A 24,609-nucleotide genomic window follows, 5' to 3' on the forward strand; every position below is an offset into this window, starting at 1 on the left:
GAGTTTAATCATAACATAACTTTTTTTGTGGCATGCTGATTGTGATTCTGATTAGTTTCCACATCTCTGAACTAACATTACATTTCACAGTTTTTGTCTTCTTTCAGTATTGAAGCAGCACAAACAAACTCAACAAACATATCTTCGCATATGTGCGAATAAACTAATAAATCTAACAAGAACACCCGAGCAGAAGTAAATTTTTTTATCAGTCTGATATTTTGACGTAGAGTTTTCATCGGGGAGTTTTAACAGCTTTTAGAGGAATTAAGTAATCTGTCATGTGCTTGGTTATCTTATTCATATCATGTAAAAATAGTTGTGACAGTATGACTAGAAATGTTTGCATGTAAAAAATTACCAGCTTTGTTTATGTGGAGTATATGGTGTAACTACGAGGGGTCATTGAAAATCTAAAAAAAAACCCTGCAGAATTGTTACTTTCCTCTTCAGAATAAGTAATTTGATCAATGTGAAAGTTGTGATTAATCATTTTTACCTAGGTAAAAGTTGTTTTTTTTTTTTTATTGCCTTTTCTAAGCAAATATTTTTGCCTGCTTCTGCTTAAGTAAAGGATTGCAGTTCATTAACCAACTCTGCTAGCAGTTGGACCTGTCTATTTGTTGTTTTACCAGAGAACCACTCAGTACAGGTTTAGCATTTCCAATACAACCCCAGCTTCACCAAACACGATGTCACTTTGGCATTAATGGTCTCATGCATGGCCTTATTTCTAGCTTGGATGAATTTTGTTTACCATTTTTCAGAAACAAACTTGTTCCATTTTCATTAGTATATACTGTATTTATTGTGTTTGCGGTTTTGGCATAAGCAGCTTTTCTATCAGGCCACACGGGAGATGGACGCTTGCCAAGGAGCGACTGATTATTGTATTAAATTAATTCAGACTGCATTGATGGAGTAGACGGTTATTTAGCAGAGCTGTAGCTGCACTTTGAGGCTGAATATGAGCGCAGTAATGTTCATCTTGGGGATACTGCATATATTTGCAGGCACTGGCTGCAACAAAGGTGTCCAGCAGCAATAATTTTCATTAAAGTTTTAAGAGGTTGTGATTTCGTTTTGGGGTTAATTAGGCAACAGTGCTCAGAGAAAAGGAGAGAAAAAAGAAATAGGACGTGGGTGCAGTTTCTTCGCATTAGGAAAGCTGGCTAACAGATTTAAACCAAGACTGATCTGCACTTTTTCATGAAGTATGCTGAAAGTATTTCAGCTTTTTTTCATATGGAAGTTTACTTTTTGTTTGCTGTACATGATTTAATGAAACTCTGAAATGTAAACTTTCTCAATAAGTATGTATTTGCATATTTGCACATAATGTACTCAAATTAATCATCCTGCTGTGCGTATATTCTTTCCCAGCATTTAAATGTTAGTGTTGGAGCACCTATAGAGGTTGCAAGTATGGAAACATTCTTCATAACTTGTTTATGTAAATGATATGACTGAATGGGCAAAGTTTGTCCAAAATATATTGTCGTAATCAAAGTAACCTACTTTTGTTAAGTAGGTCTACGTGCATACTCAAATGTTCTTTTTTGACCAATGTTCACCGATATTTATAATGTGACTGTTGAAAAGGACACTTTCTCATGAATATCATATATTGTGATATGAGCTATGGCTTGAGTGTGTGTAATCTGGTAAAAACAGTTTGGACTTAATCTTTGTCAGTAGAAATAAAGCATTTGCTGCCAATAAACTGTAGTAATGAACTGGTTGCAATTTAGTTTTAGGTTTTTTTTAAACCACATTGACCATATGTTTTTGATACTGCTTATTAATTTACTGTATATGTGCTTATAAACTTAATCTGCATGTAGAGAAAGACACCTCAGACACAAAAACAATGTCTTCCATCAATCTGTCATTATTGTAACGCAAATGCATAATTCATTTAGAGTCCAGATGATTATTTAATAAGTCGAACATGTTTAAATGTAAAACACTATTTCTCATCAGCCGCCGGGCTCAACTTATCAAGCTGGCAGATTCAACTGTTTGTGGCTCAGTTCACTCAGAGACTCTTCATCAATTATTTTTGTCTTAACTGCTGCTCATCACATCCATGTCCTGTACTACACTCTAAACACTTTACATATTTTGCACATTTGCACCAGTTAAGCAGTGTCAGGGAGCTTTAACAACCCTCCATTCTTACATTCGCCATTAAGCAATTTGCCTGGACTCTCAGCTTGAACGGAATAATTTTGCAATAAATGTCTTGGCCCACGGACAGGCAGAGATGGATCGGGCCACTAATCTGATCTGTTCCACCACATGAGCAAAATTAACAGTCCAGTGCTGGGTGAATTTTTCACAATGATAACCAGCTGGCATCAACTGCTATATTAGCTTCACTGCCACGAGCTCGTAATACCTATTAAAATTATGCTTACAACTTTTGATGAGTGTCTTACGGTGCAATGGCTGCTCTGACCATAGCTACAAAAAGAAAATATAAAACAGGAAGGTCACGTCAGAAGGTTTACTTTTACATTGACGTAATGTAACCCTTGGATTTTGTCCTTGTCTGTTCTAAATGGACAAGTCAGTTGAATTTGAGCATGTCATTTTGACCATTTGCTCAAATTACTGATAGTGTTGTTTTACATAAGTCACTAGAGGTTAAAAACACCAAGTATGGATTTGAAACGGAAATAGTTGCAGATAGTTAATAATCAAACTTGGCTCATAGATTATATTATCAATATTTAATCTTGAACGCTCTTAAAGGTACACATGATGTGTTACAATTTCAGTGTAATATATTATAGAACAGAGTTTCGATTGTATCAAGCACAAGATTAACTTAGCTGTAACTGGACTTTCAAATAAACGATTCTCTACTGGGAGTAATGCAAAACAAATATTAACACAAATAAATATTATTGATGAGCCTATTGTAATATAGCTGTTGACACAGCGTGACGCCAACGTCACACTGCTGGTAATCCTGGTTTTGTTCTTTTTTTTCCTGTTTTCATATCGATCTGGTTTTAGTTTTTAGTCGATGTCTGGTTTTCTGTTCCCTGCTTGTGATCAGCTGGTTGTCTTTTTGCTCCTCCCTCCGTGCTCACTCTACTTCTGATTGCCCTTGATTGTTGCCATCTGTGCCTCGTTTCGCTGAGTGTATAAATGCTCCTAGTTGTCAGCTCATTTCTGTTTGCCCTGGTGTAGATGAGTCCTACGTTTTGACCTGCCTTTCTTTTTGAGTCTGTGTTTTTGTGAAGAAGAGGCCTTATGTTTTGTAAGATTTTCCCTTCATTTAACAGACTGCAAAATCTGGTTTGAGTCCATCTGGGCAAACCTCTGACAGTAATGAATGTAATCACTTCACCAGTTAAACAGCTCAGAGAGATGCTTCAGTTTAGAAGTAGAGTAAGCACTTGTGATTAAAAAAACAACAGGTATGAGAGTGGCAAGGTTTCACTAGTTTGGCACATGCACAGTAACTGTACATATCTAAGAAACACCACAATTAACACATCTATTCAGCCATTTATGGCATGAAAATGTATTGTAATATAGCCAAATGATACAATGGTGGTGGGAGAAACTTCTGCCCCTTTGTGCCCATATGTGTTATATAAAGACAAACCTTTCACTTCTGCAATATCTCTGACCTACTTGCTCATGAAGACCGAGCTCCAGAAATGGACAAGTTACATATTTAGCTCTGAAGTTTATGTTAATCATTTCGTCTGTGCAGATTGTCTTTTCGTTATACCGTAGGGGTCAGTGGAGTCGTCACATTTGGTGCTTCACACATGTGCTTTTGTCTTTACCTTAGACAAAAGGAGGACACTGTTCTGGATGACGGATTTGTTTTGTGGTTTGTGGATTTCATAATTGAAATGAGCAATTATGAGATATTTAAATGTTTTGATTTAATCAAACCTACATTAAATAGATTTCACTATTAAGAACCATTTTCCTCCTAGATTGATGGGACTATTTCTTCTATATGTCATGGTAGCACATAATATGGCTGTACTTTGGCCTGCCCCACTGTAATGCGTGTTGCACTGTGTCACCGTGCTTACTGGTGCCAACAGCGTTTGATCACAAATGTTAGTCACGCATGGACATTTCCCAGATGTGAAAAACAAAAGACCTATGTACAAATTTAACAGTCAAAGTTGTGACGCATAATTCCAGTAACATGTAGCCATGCCCGGGCATTTTGTTATGCAACAGATTTCACGCTAAGATGTCACAAGATAATTGTGCCACTTTTATAACATAACACATATTGAGGCAGCAGCTGAAGAGCTTTCTAATCTTTCCAGCCACTTTAGGCCATACAGTGTTTTGATTGGTTTATGTGCTCCATTATTGCATTGGTATTGGCATTACTAGTGCTGGTTTTACTTGGTATGGGACTGGACAGACGATCTTTGGTATTACCCATCACCAGCGTGCTTGCACTTGTGTATTTCATTTAAATTTGCAGGCAAATGCAATTTGTTTGTTTGCAACTATGTTGATCAACAATTAGTCTTATCTATGGTTGATCAAAGGTACAGGATCTTGCATCACCTCTCTACAATTCTATAGTTTCATTCTTTCTTGAATAGCGGTGGATTTCCTCACTCTCTACAAGCAAATGGAAGATGTGTTTGCTGAGCATTTTCTGTAGATCAAACAAAAAGAGTAATTTTGGAAAGTACCTGACTCACTGGGATACCAATGGTTGCCAAAACATAATATCATCATCAGCTTGGGATGTGCTCTTCCCTCTGCAAGGACAATATATCTTCCACATGCCAGGTTGGACTCATGCTGGTTTGTAAACACCGCCAGCAGGGACTGTTGGAAATAGCATGAATAATGAGAGCAAACAAAAATGTTTTAGGATTTGCTACCAATATGATCTAGGTCAGTTGAGAGGAGGTGCGCCAAAAACCAGGATACATCTTTGATATAGGTCACCAGTCCATCACAGAGTGAAGAAGAAGAGACAAACACTCATAATGGTCACAAATTCACCTACCATGCAGATACCCTAACCCGTCTGAAGGAAAACCAACACATACTTAAAAGCAACCTGCAAACCAAACCTACCAAGCTTGGAATGAACTCAAAGTCTAATGTCAATTACTACACCACAATGCAGCCTCCCGCACACTATCATATGGAGAATAATCCAGACATTTTAGATTAAAGTTATTACCAACAGATTGTGGCTGACATTAGATTTATTTATTTTGTGTTGCAACCCAGAGGAGCTTCTGGATGAGCCAGGTGACGTTCCCCTCACGTGGTTTACACGGAATAAAGCTCAGTCCCAGTGGATCATGGAGCTCACAGGCTGATGCACTTGAGACTCTCCAGTTATATCAGCATTCACTGATAATGGAACTGAATGACTTCTTCATGTAATAACGAACAAAACAGGAAAATACTTCTTAGTATGTGTTCAGAAATCATTGAAGTCCTGATGGCAGCTGAGAAAGAAGATGACGGGGAGCTCCTTGGAGGCCGGCTGGACAGACAAAATTGTCTGTTGTTTTCAGCAGAGGCGGCAGGTTTGAGACCATGTAAATATCAAACAGGCCTTGGGGTTTGCTCCTTTGTCCTTGGCCTCCCCGTGTCTCGCATCTGTCTGAGAAAACACAGCAAGTGGTTGAGACGGTGAATGAATCTGACACATCCACTCAGTCGCATTAAATACAGAGGAGCTGGGTCGCTTCCAAGCAACCTCGATGGCCACATGTGGTTGAGCGTTCATGTTCACGGACACAGATGATTTGAGATATTTTGGAAACTCCCGTGTGAATTTCCTTCACAATTCATCACAGCCAAGTTTGATGAGGTCTCTTTTACAAGGCACAGTACAATTTATTTAATCTTATGACATAACCACAAAAGCACAAAGGGGACTCAATTATGAAATCCATAATTACAAGTAGAAACGACAACATAATAAAAGCTTTTGAAAGTTAACAAACTTTAAGAATGTTTTTTTTTTTTTAAATATTGTGCAAGTTACATGTTGCTATTAGATGATTTTATACGTTCTGTGTTCAAATGGTCACTGTGGGGCTGAGTTTGTCCAACAAAGATTGTTTGGTCAAAGTAAATATTGTGGTGTAGCCTACAACAAATATATGTCGAGTTAGATAACAATTACACTGTTGTCTCACTCAACATAAATCAAATTTCATCAGTTATAATTCTCGTAAATAAGTCCATTTATGCAACACCACTTCACCCTTCTGCCAGCGACAGTGAATTTAATGCATTGTACAGACACACTGGTTGTTTCGTAGTTTTTTCACGTCAGGATAAGTTGATAAATTGTGACTGTTGTACCAAAGCTATTGCAACTCTGGTTGTACCTGGTCTGTCACTGACCTGGAAACGTCAGACAAGAAAAAAATCTTCTCAACCTTTTACAGGAGAAGGAAGGCCAGAGGCGTTGCCACATAAGACAGAGTGGAATGGCACAGATTGACATATAGACAGAAGGCATTTCCATTAGATCTTCAAACAAAAGAATAGTTTTCATTTTATTTCAACAAATCAAAGTTTTTATGATACTTACTTTATATTTGACGTTGAAAGGAAAACTTATTTTATGTTCATGGTGCTCTTATGTGTCCTGCGGGACATATATAATGATAATGTGACAGTGATGGGGTGTGTGCAGTTGGGTAACAAATGGACACAACGAATGGGTTTTGTTACATCATACATCAGCTCTGAGCCATTTCTTATCTGCAATGGTGATGGACGGGATGACAGATGAGGTCAGGCAGGAGGCCCTGTGGACCACCATGTTTGCAGAGGACATTGTAATCTGCGGCGAGAGCAGATAACAGGTGGAAAAGAACCTGGAGAGGTGGAGGTCTGCACTGGAGTGAATAAGAAATGAAGGTCGGTAGAGACGAGGCAGACTACCAGAGTGAATGAGAAGGAGGCATGTGGAAAGGAGGAGATGGAAGGAATACAGGTAGTGAATATAGATGAGTTCCAGCACAAAGAGTCAACCATCCGGAGCAATGGACCGTTCACAAGAGAGGTGAAGGTGAAGAAGAGAGTGCAGGGAAGATGTGGGTGGTGAGAGATAAGTCTGTGTGATAGAAGGGAAGCAGTGAGGGTGAAAGGAAAGTTTCACAAAACATTAATGAGACCTACTATGGTGGAGGATTGGCTGTATGGCCTAAAGCCCCAGACATGACTCCCAGTCCATCTTCTCCAGGAACTTGGTAGTTTTGTAGTTCAACTTCGTCGTCCATCCACATGAATGTCCGTGTTCATGTTTATAGCATGTTTTTTTCTCTGCGTGCATCTGTGCTTTTATCACAAAGACAACAGCACCCACTCGTGGTCGTTTCTGCCGTTTCCGTCTAAACAGACATCGCTTTCAAATCATTGCCCTGTAAATATTCAACATCTGAAATTAAACCGCAAGAACGATGCATTTTCACTGGAAATCTTGTAATGCAAACAGGACCTGAAAGACAGGAGGCTGAACTGGAGTTTGCAAATAGTAGATCCAGTTGAACGGAAAAATGATGGTGCAGATGGAGATGAAGAAAACTGATGAAAGAATGAATGAATGAATGAGGATATGGATTTGATTGCAGATTATCCACTGTGGTAACACCTGAAGGAAAAATGTATGAGAAAACTGGTCTTAGAGCCAACAACAGGAGGACAATGGATTTATTTGCATTTCAAAACCAGAAATGATTCTGCACCAGCAAACTAGGCTTGTAGTATTTGAACTAATGACCTCATCAGCAGAGTGTCATCCATCATAGTAATGGTACATTTTGTTTCTCATGTATTTCGGAAATGTCTTTTAATTAGTAAGAGACCATGAGCATATTTCTAGTAAATTGTAAAACTTCCCTTCGGTATAGGTCTAAATCACACAAATTGGCATCAATGTACTACAACTTGACAGCCAGAGATGTCGTGTGAAAATTACTTTCCATCCAGGCAAACTTCTGCCAGCTTTGCAAACATGGAGGTCATGTGAGCGTCTGAGGATGAGAGGATTTCGCAGAGCAAAATGCCACCAAATCCGCAGAGATGGACATAATCTGTTTCACTTCTCTGTTCCGTTTTGTCTGGAACCGGTTTCCTTCTGCAGCCAACAAAGCATTTGAGACACATTTTGAATTCAGTATTAAACGTCTCAGTAAAAAGCATCTCAAAGCGCCTCGCTGGCTTTCATCTCTGCTGAGTGCGTCCTGTGACTCATAAGCAGCAGCTGAACACACAGTGGCTCTCTGTGGTCGCAGATCAATAACCATTTCCAGCTCAGGAGTTTTCTCAAGCTTCGTCAATTTGAGGATTGATCGATGTGTGTGTGTGTGTGTGTGTGTGTGTGTGTGTGTGTGTGTGTGTGTGTGTGTGTGTGTGTGTGTGTGTGTGTGTGTGTGTGTGTGTGTGTGTGTGTGTGTGTGTGTGTGTGTGTGTGTGTGTGTGTGTGTGTGTGATTAGTTTCAATGCATATGTTAATGTGTGAGTGTTCCGCCTGAGGCCAGAATAGGCAGTGGGCAGTTTGTTTGTAGTCTGGATAATTGGACTGTGCGCCAGAATAAAAGGATGACTCTTTTTGGATCGTTCACTGCTTTCGTTTCAAAGCCAAATGGGACCCACTGTCTGCTGAAAGCAGAAGTCTGAACTCAAAAACTACATTTCGTGTCAATAAAGAGAATGTTTTTCTTTTCAAAAGGGACAAATAAATTGTGATGAACTTGACTAATCGTTTATTGTTATTTACATTTGACTTATAACCATTTCTTACTTGTAGGTTGGTTTTAGCTGCAGCTGGAGTTTTATATATAACTATATAGCATGATTTTTTTTTTTTGTACAGGTGAAATAACTGACTGCAGTTGAATTAGAGAATAACTTATTCATTAAAGATACTTTACAAAAAAGCCCATAAATGTCTATTTTGAACTTAATGCCATCTCTGACTTATCAGGAGTGAATGAAATCCAAATTTACAAGCTGCACATACTTTGGTCTCATAATAAGTAATTATTTGCTGAATGTTGGACTCCCTAAATTCATTGTCACAACAAATTGTAAACATATGTTCAATGGGGAATTAAAATGGGCTGAAACGGTGCTGGAGGTGACCCAGGGACATCTAATCAAGAAAAAAATAGCTTCTTTCCTGTTTTTACAAATCATTACTGGATTTTCCTACCTCTGTTTAATTTTTGCATCGTTTATCCGTTTAATCCCTCTCCTGTTGCAGCTGATAGTTGTCAGAACCATAACATAGTATATTCAAGATATGTAGAAAATTCAAAAAACCTGCCATGAAGTATTGAAACTGAGCTTCCTTTTACTAGCATGATGGCGATCCAAGGGACGTCAGTCTAAGGCGAGATTCACCAGCATGTCACACATTCATAACACAAGTCACCCGGGGACTAATTTACAAAGGCCCTATTTACGCAACTTTTTCAAGTGAAAACGGACAACTTTTGTTTTGTTTTAAGTATTCATTTAGTCAACAGCGGGGACACCGCTTCCAAGGTGGAACTTTTTGAAAACAGTTAATCTTTATGGAAACGCAGCTTTTCTGATATGCTGTGCTAATGCACTTGTGCACCGTGGGTGTAGTAAATGTTAATGATTATAGCATATTATTTCTTTGCATGCATGTGTATGTAGTTTCATTACAAACAGTACCCACCAGTGGCCCTGCATGAAAACTACTTATTTTCAAAAAGTTGCTGTGTAAATGCAAAAGTTCTCTGAAAACAAAAATACAAAAAAAATTGGTTTTCACTTGAAACCCCAAATCACACACAAAACTGATGAAATGCTGCAGCATATCAGCTAAAGGCTGAGCCTTGCACATCTTTTTCAAAGGCCTTAAAAATTGACACAATCATAAACAACAATTTTTAAACACTGCAAATTTTATCGTAAATTAAACAATTACTTTATACTTGTCACAGTATTTTGGGCATTCTTGAAAACATTTCTGATATTCTATAGTAATGGAGGCAAACATGCTAAATGGATGTTATTATTAGATGCAGTGTTTGATAGAATGAGTAGATAAGCTTCTACATATAGTATGTGCATGTTTTTTCTGCACACAGCTTGTGCAGATCAAGCCTTCTGTCCTGTTAAAAAAAAAGAAATTATCAAGAAAATGTGATAATCAAGTCCAATTAATGAGAAAAACTAGCAACAGCGGAGAAGATTTTGCTTTTTTTGTCACAGGTCCTTAACCTCATACATACATTTTAATACGCTGCACATTCAAATACGCTTGCTCTCCTCACCAATGAAAGTGGCTTGACACAGCTGGAAGCTTCTGTAGACTGAAAAGTGTTTACTGTTGGACAAAAATAGCAGTAGCCGCTGGTCCTGCTGCTAGCTTTGACACAGGGGACCAGTACTGATTTTCACAGATGGTACACTTTGTGCTTGCTAGTGAAGTTCACGCACGGCTCCATCTATTATGGCTGAAATGAAAGTGTAGAAGATGTGGCGAGAACAGACTCGTTGGCAGCGTTTCTGGCTCTGATGTGATGCTCACCAAAGTTCAGGATGCGGAATTTTTAAAATAGCACACTGCTGTGGGAAAATCAGAACCAGCGCAATGAGAGAATCTTGCCTCTTAAGATCCTCGTCATGGAGTCCAGTCTGTCGCTTCAGCTACTTGAACATCTCAAACTGGCCTCTTCTGACTGTGCACTCCCAGAATCTTGCGCTCTCCTCCTTTCCTTACATCTTACTGCAGAGCTTTTTTTCTTCTTCTTTTCTTTATTTGTGTCTGTGTGTGTGCGTGTGTGATTGGGCCAAATTTTCTGCTCCAGTTTCCCTGCCTGTCCGCTCAGCCCCCTGCTGTACTTGCCTGCTGTAGTTTGGTGAAACAGACTCGCCTTAAATCAGCCAGCTGGATGGCAGCAGGACAAAGTGCTCAGAACTGCTATGAATTATAGTGTAACAGTCATCTTGCATTTATTCATGAGCACACAGGGCGCCTGAACTCCTGAACCTCTTCCTGGTGTACTCAGTCACAGTCAACTGGTCTCAAGTGTTATTCATAACAATGGAAATATCTTACCTTTAAGCTTTGTACAAAGACTAACTGCTTTCAACCATGCCTAAACCAACAAAGGTTTATTTTATCAAGGTAACCCTGTATAAGGCACACATTGAAATATTAGAATGTGTTACCCTTTCAAATTAACAATTTCGCTCAGTTATATATATAAAAAGATCCCTGGAAAAGTGTGAAAATTACAAATATCACATATATTTCATGATTTGTGGCATTAAAACTGTAATAAAAGTCTCTCTGTAATATAGAATCCTTTTTTTTTTATCAAATCTACTGTTACACACTGACTCCCAAGAGTGGAATGTGTTATAATGTGAAATCCATCCATTGGATTTAAAAACATTTTTCAATCCCTATATGAATATCATAAACAAGCCAGACCTATTTATTCAAGTTTTTTTCACTATTATTTCACGATTGTTATGAAGCAGTTTGGAATAAACTGGAGGAAATGCTGAAGTTGCCAGATATTGTCAGTTATCTGACAAAGGGTGAAAAACTAACTTTAAGTGATGTGTAACCACTATAACATAATAAATTAACTTATTAGATCATTTGACACAAAAAGATAAATCTTTTTTTCCCCCTGATAACACCATTGCAGATAAAGCTTTCTGTGACCAGTTTGCATGCTCTCGACATGCAGGCTCTCTCTGGATACTCCGGGTTACTCCTACGTACATTCCAGGCTGTCCCCTTCCTTCACCTGTTGTTCAGCGACCAACAACCTCAGGTGGGATAAACGAGTCAGAAAGATGGATGGATGCATATAAACAGAATTTTTACGTTGGACAAAATGTACAAACAGCAGTAAAAGCCCGCCTCAAACAGATTGATGTAAATCATAGTTTTTCTTGCTAATATTGTGACAGCTGTAGAGTGAACTAACTGACTAAGAACCGAAAGAGTGTAAATCCACTGGCAGCAGCACAGAACTGCAGCAGCTGAAGCAGCTTCTTGTGTTCTGGCTGCAGATTTGTTCAACAACAGTCTATTTTAAAATGGAGGTCAGTGTGACACAGGAGGGGAGGGATGGGGAGGGGGGGGGGCATTGTGATTTTCAGCCCGGGGCAAGATTCACATTATGTCTGTCAGTATCCCTCAAAAAAAACCAAAAAAAAAGAATTTCCTCTATCATTTAGAAAGAAAGACACTGACAAGACTTTCTATCAAGACAAATATTTGTAAAACAATTAATACATTGAGCTTTTCTTAATTGAATTTTAAAGCCTTTATCAAGGAATCAAATGTCAGATTTGAAACAACTCGTTCGATTTTCCTATTCACATGCCTCCATAATATATCTGAGCAGATTTCTAACGGCAACCATTCACAACCAGTTAGTTTAAAAACACAAAAACGCAGCAGAAGAGTTCAGAGAAAAAGAATGTGTAAAACCCTTCGAGCACCTCATTCATCTGTCACTTCAACAACAAAGAAAAAGGACAAAGAGTTGCTTTGTTGTAGTTGATTTGTTAAATGCAAATGCGAGGGTGACGGTACAGTTCTTACTCCTCCTGCCGCCAGCTTGATTTTCCAACAGAATCAGAAACGGAGGACGGGGAGTCGGGAAAGTGACAGCTTTAACCTTTCACGTGTCATCTTGGATGGCGGGATCACACGGACACCGCAGTTTTAAGTTTGGGGATTTACTAAGACCTCAGCACCTCCTGCGGATCTCCATCTGCCTGGCCGGAGGGCCAGGAATTGCATCTGACCGATGCAAATGTACCGAGGATGAGCAGAGATCATGTGTTTGAAGAGGGGGGGGGGGGGTAAAAAGCCTGTCAGCAGAGAGCCTGTCATTTCGATATTTTACACACTTCCAATCCTGGTGACATCATGGAGCCTATGGGGCTCGTGAAGCAGGATGAATGCGAAGACGTGAATAGGAAGTGAGACTGGAAATCACAGTGGAGGAATTGCATGAAGAGAAAAAGTGGGCAGCAGGTGGTGTAGCGAGAGGAAGGTGAAAAAAGAGCCGTGTTTTCAGTGTGTGGGAGTGACCGATGACTCGCTGGAGATGGCGGGAGCTGAACGAACTCAGCCATCTGCTCCTCCGGGGAATTTCACTCATCTTGAGCCACTTTGCCACTGTTTTCTGGGAATGCAATTGGCAATTTTCAATGTCCCTTAGATACATTTTTTTTTTTTTTTTTTTTTTTTTAGACTGAGTGGCACCGTTGTGATCAATCATGTGTTGTGTTATGTCAGCAGCTCGTGAAGATGAGGGATTGGAGAGGCGCTGATTAAAGGAGCGGGCTGATGGGGGGGAAAAACGAGGGGAAAAGTGTAGGAGGTGGTGTTCTTGGGTGCTCCTGGGAAAAAGGGAATATAGACAGATAAACAAGCTTTGGTCTGTAAAGCTTGCATATAAAAACACGTAATCAGTGTGAGTTTCAACATCAGTTTAATCTAAACAAATCGCAAAAGACAATGTTTGTCAGGAGCTTTATGGAGAAAATCAACAAGTTATTAGGACAGAAAAAGACAATATTTACATTTACTCACGGTTATAGTTTAAGATGTATTGTGAAAATGTACTTGTATACTATTTTGAAACAGAACTGCAAGTCGGATGATTTCAGATTTCTATTGACATCAGGATAATTTACCTCCCAACATTATGAGATGGTTTTCTTTGTCAAGATAAACAAAATTAAAATAACCCTTGTATCAGTAGCCTTGAAGTTTCAGGATTGAAAAAACTCACTTTTTAAAAACCTGGAAAAACAGATCAACATTGGCCAGCAAACATGGAGTCATTTCAAAGTGACTTTGATGGAAGATCTGAGGATTTCACATTTAGATTATACTTTCAAAATCCTCAAAGATGTATTTTAAAAGTCAATAAGCATACTTTTATTCATATTCTATAACACTTTATTTGACTTTGGTTCATGGGGTGCTGGCTCTACTCCATCATAGGTAAAACAGAGAGTTACACACCCACTCAGACGATTTAGAGAAAGAAAGACGACCAGTTTGCATACAGGAAGAACATGCAACCTCGAGGCAGAAACCCTGAAGCTGATCTTTGACTGGAACATTTAATCTATGTGGCCCGGGACAAATAAAACATTTAATCATCAGTTCAAAGATGAAGTGATGACACTGAGAAAAGACTGGAGTAATCAGAATCGTAAAGTTATTTTCCCCATTGTTTTTGGTTTCATTCAGCAGTTCAATTCAGAAAACCTTTTTGCTTTGTTTGACACATTAAAGTCACTTTATCTGCCATTTTTACCTAATTTTGAGCCACTTAGAGGGGGGAAAGAATTGGACAAAACTACGATTTTCCAAGATCACTGATACCATTGTCTACATGAAGTGATGATGAGAGTTCATAGTTGGCAGTCCACACTTGCCTTTGTGCTTTCACGACCGCCATTTGCAGGTTAAATAAGTCTTTTGTTGCAACCCGGGGCATTTTCTCCAGGTTGTCTGGGCCCTGCCCCAGCTCTTCAAACACTAAAACCACACGCCCCGCAGGGAGAAAGCGTGCCTCTGCTTGAATAGCCATTGTGTGCCCAGATGATTGTGAGTCATTGTACTGGCAGCACAAGCTGGGAGTCAAATGATGTGATGCTGCAGAGAGACCTCCATTGTGACCCGTGCAAAGCTGCGGCAGGAGCGGCGGCCCTGGCAGATAGCGACGGCTGGACGTTCAGAGGAGTTTTGCATGAATACTGGAGTAATTCAGTCAGTTGCGACAAGGTGATTAGCATTTTGAGTGGATTCACCGCCGGCTCTGTCCCATTCACTGGGCCAATCTGTGAGTAGCCGGCAGAATCTCTCTGGTCTGGTTTGTTTCAGAGGAAAAGGTCAAGTCTGCTTTCAGAGCAGCTCTGACACTCGCACACAGCAAAACAAACAACAGGCATCAAAAGAAAAAAAATTCGAAGATGGACTAAAGTCAGTCTTTAAAAATCACTTTGGAATCATATGTTTAAATATGATGAATTGACAAGTGAATTTATACATAAAGCAATGAGAAAACAACCAAAAGTAGATTTAACTCAGGTTTTAGCATTTCTAAATCCTGACATGCATGGTAACGCAAAGACCTTATAGTGTGTGTTTGTGTTTTATTGCTTTTGAAGAAGTTCAAAATTTGCACAGAGACAGATTTAAACAGGACTTGGTTAATTTGGCTAAAAAAGATAAAACTGTTCTAAAATATGGTTGTGTTAACACATGTTCAGAGACAGGGGATCTCTTTGCCTCACATTGACACAATATGTGTTTTGCATTAATCAAATTCTGTTGTCGGTTTTATGGGATGCTGATGCTTGGTTATAGGATACATGTCTCTTAAAAAACGAGTGTTTTAGATGAATCAGTGGATCCAGCAGCAATGATGTTAACTGTCTATCTTAAGCTGCTGTCGTGGTTGTTTTAGAAACCAGTTGTTACTTTTTATTTTTTTCCAAGGCATTCTCAGAAATAGCTCCATCTTTAAAAAATATATTTTTCTCCAAAATGTGATCATTCAAAAGCTCAATCCAAATACAGTACAGTTTTTGGTGTGCTCTTCTGTTAACAAAAGGGAACAGCTTCATCATAAGTGAGCAATAATATACAAATATTCATATTTTAAGCAAAAACACTGACTTGCACCATTCTTGAGCCTGAAATTGTTTTGGTATTCAAGTGCTCTCCCCCATGAAGTAGACAGATGGTAGAATCCATGAAAAAAACCTTCGACTGGAGGAGTGAGCCAGAAATCTGCATGTGTGCGTGTGTGTGCGCGCATTTTAAGCTCATCCTTACTGACTGATGACCTACACTCCCTTATTACCATCATGAAATGTTATCTTGCATCTCCTGCTCATTACATTGTCAGATCCAATTCAAGTAACATGCATATTTACTGGATATGTCACCTTTTTTGAAAGAAAATCCCTCCAGTTCAGAGCCGCTTCAGCACTGATCTCATCAAACAACAAGTTAACCAGTTACCAGTCCATCAAAGGAAGGCTCTTACACACATACTAACTTTTTTTTTTTTTTGTGGGTGTTATCAGTTAACCTCAAATGCCTGTTTCTGGACTGTGGGAAGAGGCTTGATAGTAAAGGGGGACTTGGCCTAGACTTGAACCCTTGATGACCTGACGATTTGATACTGCTCACCACTACACCACTGCAGGGCCTTTTTTTAGTAAAGCATAGTCAGATGATTGTTTTGGGTTTTTTGGTATTTATAAAGACTTTGAGATGTTTGCAGGCATTTTAAAAGGGCTGAAATGTTGATTTCAGACACATATATATATCCCTTACTATCTACAATATATAATTGTGTCTTGTGTTATCAAAGATATTGCTACTATGTGTGGGATTTGTGTTTGGAGCCAGTACCTTTGCCTAATCTTCAAGCACGATGTACTGAATCTGCACATTTCTCTTCAAAATGTCCCTTTTTTATTATTGACTGAAGTCCTTATGAGTTTGATAAAAAAGAAAAATTACTTCTGTTTTATTTGTGTGTGAATTAAATTAGCCAGCTTCAGCAGCCTTTTGAGAGACCTAAAAGGCAATCTGATAGGGGAGTTGTCTTGCTAGCACGTTTTAATTGTCTCTTACTCTTGGCATCTCGGGAGTCAAAGCACCTTCTTGTATATATAATTACACGTTCCATATCTGAGAAGTGAAAGCCAGATGTACTCAGTCTCGGTGGTTAAAAAGCATGGGACACATGAGAAATGGGCATTACTGGCTTAGTTGGTAGAGCACGTCATCGTGCCTTTGTTGGGTGAATGTGAATGCGTGTGCTGAGGTAGCAAATTGCTTTATAAAAGTAAAGATCAATGACCATCGTTGCATGTTTCTCAAAATGATATTTGTTTCTGTACAATTCAAACTGTTACATTATTGGAAAACTGAAAATATGTAAAGGAAATTTGTTGTGGTTGATGGTGAAAAATTGCATTGAAAGATTGCAGTGAAACTGCAACACGTTTATCAAATGGACGCCTTTCCAAAAGTTGTCATCATGTCTTCTAGTGCATGAGATCTAAAGACTCATGAGCTATTGTTGTCTCAGGCTGAAAAGTGTGCACACAGAAGCAGCTCCTGCCGTCATGAATCAATTCATTTTTGTAACAAAGAAAAGCTTCTTTTCACACATCAGCATTGTTTGACAAGCTCCTTGATTCATTACTTGAAGGCATTCTTTTGTAGTAATATATCATCAGTATATTTCTGCGCTTCTCGCTCACATTTTGTCCATCGTTTGGTTTATTCATTCGATTTTTGTACTTTTATGTGAAATGTCTTTTCATCCGTCAAACCAAATACCTCTGTGATATTTAATCTGAAATAATTTATTTTCCTCCTGTTTCAGAGGTCAGAGATCCAAAATGGGAGGCAAGCTCAGCAAAAAGAAGAAGGGATACAATGTAAATGATGACAAGGCCAAAGACAAGGATGCCAAAGCGGAGGGGGCCTCTGCTGAGGAAAGCGAAGCACCGAAAGACAACAAAGACGAGGCCCCGGCTGCCACCGACGCGAAGGAGGTAGCGAATGACACGGCAGCCAAGGAGGCGCCGGCGGCAGATGCCACGGCGCCCAAAGAGGAAGAGAAGAATGCGACCCCTGCTGCTAAAGAGTCCGAGAAACCAGCCACCAACGCTGAGCCCAAAACGGAGGCTCCCAAAAGTGCGGAGCCCAGCAAGGCCGAGGAGAAACCAACCGCCCCTGCCCCGGCCAAAGAGTCGGCCCCCGCTGCCAAGGAGCCCGAGGCGAAGGCTGCCACGCCTGCCCCGGCAGCCGAAAGCAAAGATGAGGCCGACGCCAAAAAGACTGAGGCCCCCGCGGCACCAGCAGCCAAAGCTGAGGCGGCCCCGGCCGCCTCCCCCGACCCCAAGCCCACAGAGGCGGCAGCTCCCGCACCGCCAAAGGAGGCCGCCGCTGCCGCGCCTAGTTCAACACCAGCTGCCGAACCTCCCGCCAAGGAGGCGAACGCCACAGAGGCACCAAGCAAGGATCAAACCGTAGCAGTTCAAGATTAATGGACAGCTTCTTTTTCGGAAATGAAGAAATAAAATTACCTAACTCGACAACGATGAAGATTAAAAAAAAATTGAAATGAAATTTACTAGCCCACCCATAATATGATAATAACAATAATAATAATAATTGTAATGATGATAATTTGTTGAATGAGGAGGACTGGAACAACCACCTGGAAAAGTTTCCCACCGCTGCAGATGATTATTGCTATTATTATTGTTATATTTTATTCTATTTTTTTCTGCTGTAGTATTTGAACTTTGATACGAGTCTGTGTCGGCCATACGCCTCGCCATCCTACATCCATCATTCCTGTCACTCACGTGGTCCAGAGGTTTGACCTGACTCCCATCCGAGCCCGAAGAAGGCCTGCATTAACACACTCACCCGCGCCTCCTGCTCTGTGGAAGTCTACATTTTTGGGAGAAAGGTTACGATGGAAGGAGGGGGAGAGGTTTAGAAATCACTTCACCAGCTGGACTTCCACTTAAAAAATGTCCACAACTCTTCAGCTCTCCCCTGTCCAATCATCCTCTTCCTCAGATTAACAGAACTGTAGGCTTTGGCCTGGTACCTCCAGTTTTTCGGTGATGTGGAATTGTGGTTGTGGGTTTTATTTTCTTTAATTTAATTTTTTTTTTTTTGAATTCTTCTCAAGCTCATCCTCCTTTGGCTTTTTGGTATTGTCGAGTTGTGTTGCTACCCATTCGTCCCCTTGTCAAACCATCTCTTTACCTACGAAAAGGTTTTCAATTCATGCTGAGGAATAAGAGTTGTCAATCTTTCTGAGACATTTATAAAGTTTTAAAAACGGCCGGCTTTGCAGAGCAAAACACATTCTTAGATGTATTTAACAGTGTAGGATTTTTTCACATAAACTTCTACATTTTGTACTGAAACCCTTAGGTATATTGTTAGTAAACTAAGTGGTTTTTTAACATTTGTAATGCCTATTAAATCTGCAAAGCCTTGCTGAATCTATCTTTACAATGCTCTTAGAAAGTTTATTGCAAATCTCTGATCCTTCCACCTAAATCGTACTCTAAATTACAATAGTTAAAATAAGTTTTATTATTAAAAAAAACATATCTTTTGCTGACCTTGGGGAAATAGGTAGTACAATCACTTCCTGGAGATCATTGGGGGTTGCTTATCATACCAAGAAGGAGATGTTTACATTTTTGTATGTAGACTTCAGATACTAAAACATCGGTTGTGTCTTTCTAGGGGAAAAAACAAAGACTAAACTTCACTCTCAAACAGTGAGATTGTCTTTTTCTGAATCATGTTGTTGGAAAATGAACAAGAAAATGACAACACACGAAGCAGGCATGCAAGCCTTCCTACCTGAGTGTAGGAGCAGCACATTGCAAAGGTTTACTAGTAATTCCTTTTAATCAGAGGATTCATTTTAGAAACTCTACTATAAAATGAGAATGTTCTCATTAGCAATTTCAATCTGCCTCAAACCAGTAGATCCATTAAGAACTCGGCAAACCTCCTCTTCTTGGTGTGAAAACGCCTCAGACGAGATCATTTCCAGACACTTTTGGATCCGGGTCCGCATAGCTGCGTTTTGAATCAGTGTTGCTTTCTGTCACAAACACCAGGAAGGGAGAGTTTAGCTAACCCATTGGTCTGTGGTGCAAATTTCCAAGGCAACCATAGGCGGCACTGTCATTATGGGATAGAGAAACCCCACTCATTGAAGGGAGCCTCTGATTTTAGTTATTTTACCACCCTCATACATTTTTTTTTATGTTACTTTTCAGAAATATACATTACATATATGTGCATCTATGCAGTGATGGAAGAACATATACGTTTGATTCAAGAAAAAAAAACCAGTAGCAATATGAGAGTGGAAAGACAGAATGAAAGAATGAACAAAGGTTTGAGTTCCCTCAGTTTTTGGTGAATTCATGAGCTAAAAATGAGCTGTTGAAATGGAACAAAAGAGATTGAAGAATGATAAATATCTGTTCTATGATTTATGATATGGTGGAGTAAATGCTTCCTCTCTTAAATGGATTGGGCTTCACACCAAATAGAAACAGTCAGGTAATATACCAGCAACCCTAAATTGTACTCGACTCCAGTGCTCATTTTAAATTAACTTTCTTCTTTCCACCTTTGCATACATGTAGGTGTATGTGTCTATATTTTGTCATCTCGGCCATCCATCCGCCAGCTTTTCAGTTCCATCCATGTGACACACTGCGTTTTCCTCCCAGCACTCGTCGAACTGTAGCAGAAAACATACACTCGAGGAGCGTTGCGTGTCACTTGGTACATTTTCATTTTCTTCCTCTCTTGACTCAGTAAAAATTGCATGTCTGTGGTTGGGTGAACCTGTAGTCCTGTCTTTTTGGTCAAGTGGAAAAAAAAAAAACCTCAATTATTTCTCCGTCAGCATCCATGGCAGCAACAGTTGATATTTTTCATTCCATGTGTCACCACTGCTACTTCCACACCACATGTTCATCCAGACAAACAAAAAGATGATATGGAAATTGATGCATTCAAAATTATATGTACTTGTATAAATGGTGCAACAGTAATAAAAATGTAAGAAATTGACTTAAACTTGAAGATGTTGTAGGTGTCAGCTTTTTTTCTTTGTCATGCACTGCAACCCTGAAACACATCACCTGCCTTTGAGGACACAGATGTTTCAATTGAAAATAGAAGCTTTTTATAATCTGTATTTGTAGGCTACCTAATGCATTAAGAAAAACCAAATCGTATCCATGCATTTGCAAAAAATGCTTACAAAAATATATTAAAATATTTACTATTGACAAAAAAGATTTAATTTGCTTTGACAAATTCTTAAGTAAACCCATATGATATTGACATACATACTGTAAAGGGTTCGGGTTAGGGTTAGTGGGTTAGTTTGTTTACAAAGGTACCATGTGAACATTTTTAAAGATCTTTTAATTATAGTATAATGGCACAAAAGGAAGAAATTACTCACATCTATAACTGAATATCTACTGTACTTCCCACATCGCAATCTTGGTCACACTGGATGGTTTTGTAAATATTTAGTTCAGCAAAGTTTACTGAGAGAAATATTAATTTGTGGCATGACAGTAATTCATATATTCAAATTCAGTAATTGTATCTTTTAGATCAACATATCAGAGCCAAACCTGACCTTATACTACCTATCCTTAAGTTATTGTCTCTACACAACCACGTAGATTGTTTAATCTATGAGTGACGGTGGTATCAGGAGAATAAATATAAAAGAATAATTCAAGACATAGAAAAAAGGAAATAAACATTTAAAATGGCTGTTTGCAGTAGGCCACAATAGTTAATGGTTAATTCAGTTTTGTTTTTCATGACTACAGCAAGGAGCTTTATTGAAAGAAAAATAAGTGAAATACTTGCTCAGCAGCAAATGCACACAGAGATACAGACTCGCTGTTGAGGCTTTGGAAAATGGCCAAATCGCTCCCTCAGGATTTGGGCAACAACAAAAAACAGCTACAGGAAATGGGATACTGGCTTGAGGAAATATTGGCTTGACTTAAAGGGGGCACCATATGAATAATCAGGTTTGTTATCACTGCTGAACGTGCAGATCTGTCACCTGTTGCTCACTATGTCAGCCTGAATAGATTATTATTGTATTTTTCTCCTCTTCATAGGACAGGAGAACCAGAATATAGAAGAAGATTTTTCTCACAGTAAAGATATTCCCATTTTGAGCCTGGGCGTTGGTTCTTTTCTGTGTGGACTTTACATGTCCACCATGTTTTGGGTATTTATTCTTCTAATATGGTTTCTTCACACAGTCAAAATTTGGAATATTTGTATTTGGAGAAAACATTACAGGACATGAATGGTTAGAGAGCTCGCATCAGATACATCAAATGAATCAATAAACATGACAAAGTTGCCAAAACTATTTAGAGATATTATTTTTCATTTAAATCAATCAAACTTTTAAAATGTAGTCTGATTTTGGCTCGTTGAATATATATGTAAACCACAGTTTGAGGAAGGTTTCAGCATCTCTTCATTTTAAACATCACTGGCATTTGCAGTAGTGATCTTGATTGATCAGCCATGGCTAACATTCATAATCTCCTGAAGTAACACCACTGACACCTTGAACATACTGTATGTGTCGGGGTTGACTGAGTTCACACAGATATCACACTCGGAGGCCTTCTACAAACTATCACTGGGGTCACGGTGCTTGGAGTTTATCGCAGAGCTTATCACGTAAAAAAAAAAAGAAAAGAATATTGATGGGGGGGGGGCACCAGGGGGGAAGGCAAACACGACGACACAAAAACCCTTTGCCCAAAGGTGATGATTGATGTCTTCATTTCTTCCTCTCTCCCTTCACCATCCTTCTGTTGCAGGGAGCCACAGGCTATAAATCAAGGACTTAATCTCACTGTGGTGATTTACACCTGCTCAAATGGTATTTCTCAACCATTACTGCCTTCTCCGTGCCTTTACTCAGTCCACAACAAGCCTAGATAAGAGGCGACACTGCACAGAAATAGGAACTGGATGTATATCTTCTGAAAATGACACAAGGCATGTACATCTCAAAACGAGGCTACATGGAGAAGACAGCGCAAACATGAACATGTAACATGAGACAAGATGTATTGACAGCTTTTGGCGACTTTAACATTTTAAGGCTATAAAGAAATGTCTTTGCTTTATAGGTTTTAACTTTTGAATGATCACAAAATCATTTAAATTACATCAATAATGTGTATATGGGTGTTGTCTTCAAATTCTACGACTCGTCAGTGCATCATCAGCAAGTCCAAATTGGCTCACTGAATGCATATTAATTATGGATGCATGGGTCATTATTGTCACTATAGTATAATAAATGTCAGTGCAGTTAATGCAACCTCATAACAATTGATTCAGAGTGCCCATTATACTAGCAAAATTATAAAGATTCTCTAGCGCAACATTGTTTTTAAAAAGGTCATTTCAGTTTGAAAAAAGCAGGAAATCAACTTTTAGTTCAGCACAATTAGCATAGCTCAGCAACACGACTGCATGCAGTTTGGACTTCACTGAAATACTTTTCTGTACTGTAAAAGATAATCGCATATCTCAATAAAAAGATGAACTTATTTGAGCAAAAAATGACCTGTTGTTGTAACAAAAGTCAAAGTGGTTCACGGATGATGCATTACAAGAATTGAGACGATAAAACATGGAGAGGTGAAAGTCTGCACAGGACAGAGGCTGGAGAAAGGCCAGTAGAGACCTGTCAAAATACATGTGTCTGAATAAGAGGGAGGCCGGTGGAAAGGTGAAGATATAACAAGTAGAAGTAGTGAAGGTGGATGACTTAGTCCTTGGTGTAAACCATCCAAAGCAGTTGACAGTGCACAAAAGTGGTGAAGCTGAGGCTGCAGGCAGAGCAGAAAGATATGAATAGTTTGGAGATGATAGCACTGTCAAAAAACAGGAGACTGAGCTAGACAAAGGTAAAGATGCTGATATTTTTAATGGGAGTGAGTGAGCAGGTTGGATGGGAGTTAAAAATGAAGATGTCAGACTTGAGCATTTTAGCTTGAAATGACTTGGACATGTGCTGAGGAGAAAGAGTGGATATGTTGGAGATTCAGGAAAATAAAAAGATGAGTGATTGAGAAGATCTACTGCGGTGACCCCTAATGGCTCAATGAAGACAAAGAATGGTGCTTTCTTCTGAACTTGTGGTCCTAGAATAGTTGTAATGTGCATTCATACTAGTATTTGATGATCTCCCACAGAATGTGTTTCACGTTCACGATCTTGAATTAAACACTGAATTGTGGAAATGAACACAGTAATTTAATAAAGATCCATTTAGATGTAGTGAAAGAGTGTACATTAATGGGAGGGATGCAGGGCTGCTGTTTAATATAAGACTGACATCATTGAAGGAAGTGACACCATCGCAATACAGAGTGATTGACATCAGTTCAGAAAGGAGGAGGGCTCTTAGGAGTTGGAAGCTTCATTCTGTTGCTTTGTAAAAGAAAAGAGCTTTGCTGTGGTAATCCTTAAGATGTTTTATTGTGTTGTATCAAGTAAATACAATAGAAAGTGTGCACATCCAGCTATAATGCCTACAGTGCATCAAAGTGGACACTCTTTTTTTACCCATTTTTTACACTTTCTCTTTTCCCTCTTGCTTTTACTTTTCTTTCTTTATATTTCATTCTTGTTTTTCTTATAGCTCCCATTTCTGTCTTGTTATATTAACTTCAATTGCATTCATTCAGGATAAACTGTTCTGTCCTGTCTGTTTGTGTTGAAAAAATGAGAAAACAATCAATAAAAACTAAAGTGGAAAAAAAGTGCACACTCTTTTTAGATTTGACTGTCAAACAGCCAGAAACACATAAGTCAGGGCATCTTTGTTTGCTCATGTAGGGTATGTATATGCTTAAATGGAAAGGATAAACATGAAACACAAACCAAAAATCAAGAACTACAAACCATACAAATGAACAAGAAAGCAACACAATCAC

At 39.0% G+C, this 24,609-nt stretch overlaps 1 protein-coding gene across 1 annotated transcript in view; it reads left to right on the top strand.

Moving 5' to 3' along the window:
- Nucleotides 1-18,090, top strand: part of basp1 (brain abundant, membrane attached signal protein 1) — a gene marked incomplete at its 3' end in the record, with an annotated part of 41,989 nt that extends 23,899 nt beyond the window's left edge. Inside the window, exon 2 of the mRNA XM_080503780.1 lies at nucleotides 17,424-18,090. Within this exon, the coding sequence (XP_080359906.1) occupies nucleotides 17,440-18,090 (651 nt within the window). The 5' untranslated portion in view covers nucleotides 17,424-17,439. The remainder of the gene's footprint in view (nucleotides 1-17,423) is intronic.
- Between the last annotated feature and the right edge of the window lie 6,519 nt (nucleotides 18,091-24,609).

Source organism: Blennius ocellaris, assembly GCF_963422515.1.
Source record: "Blennius ocellaris genome assembly, chromosome: 10".
In the NCBI taxonomy this organism is placed as follows: Eukaryota; Metazoa; Chordata; class Actinopteri; order Blenniiformes; family Blenniidae; genus Blennius; species Blennius ocellaris.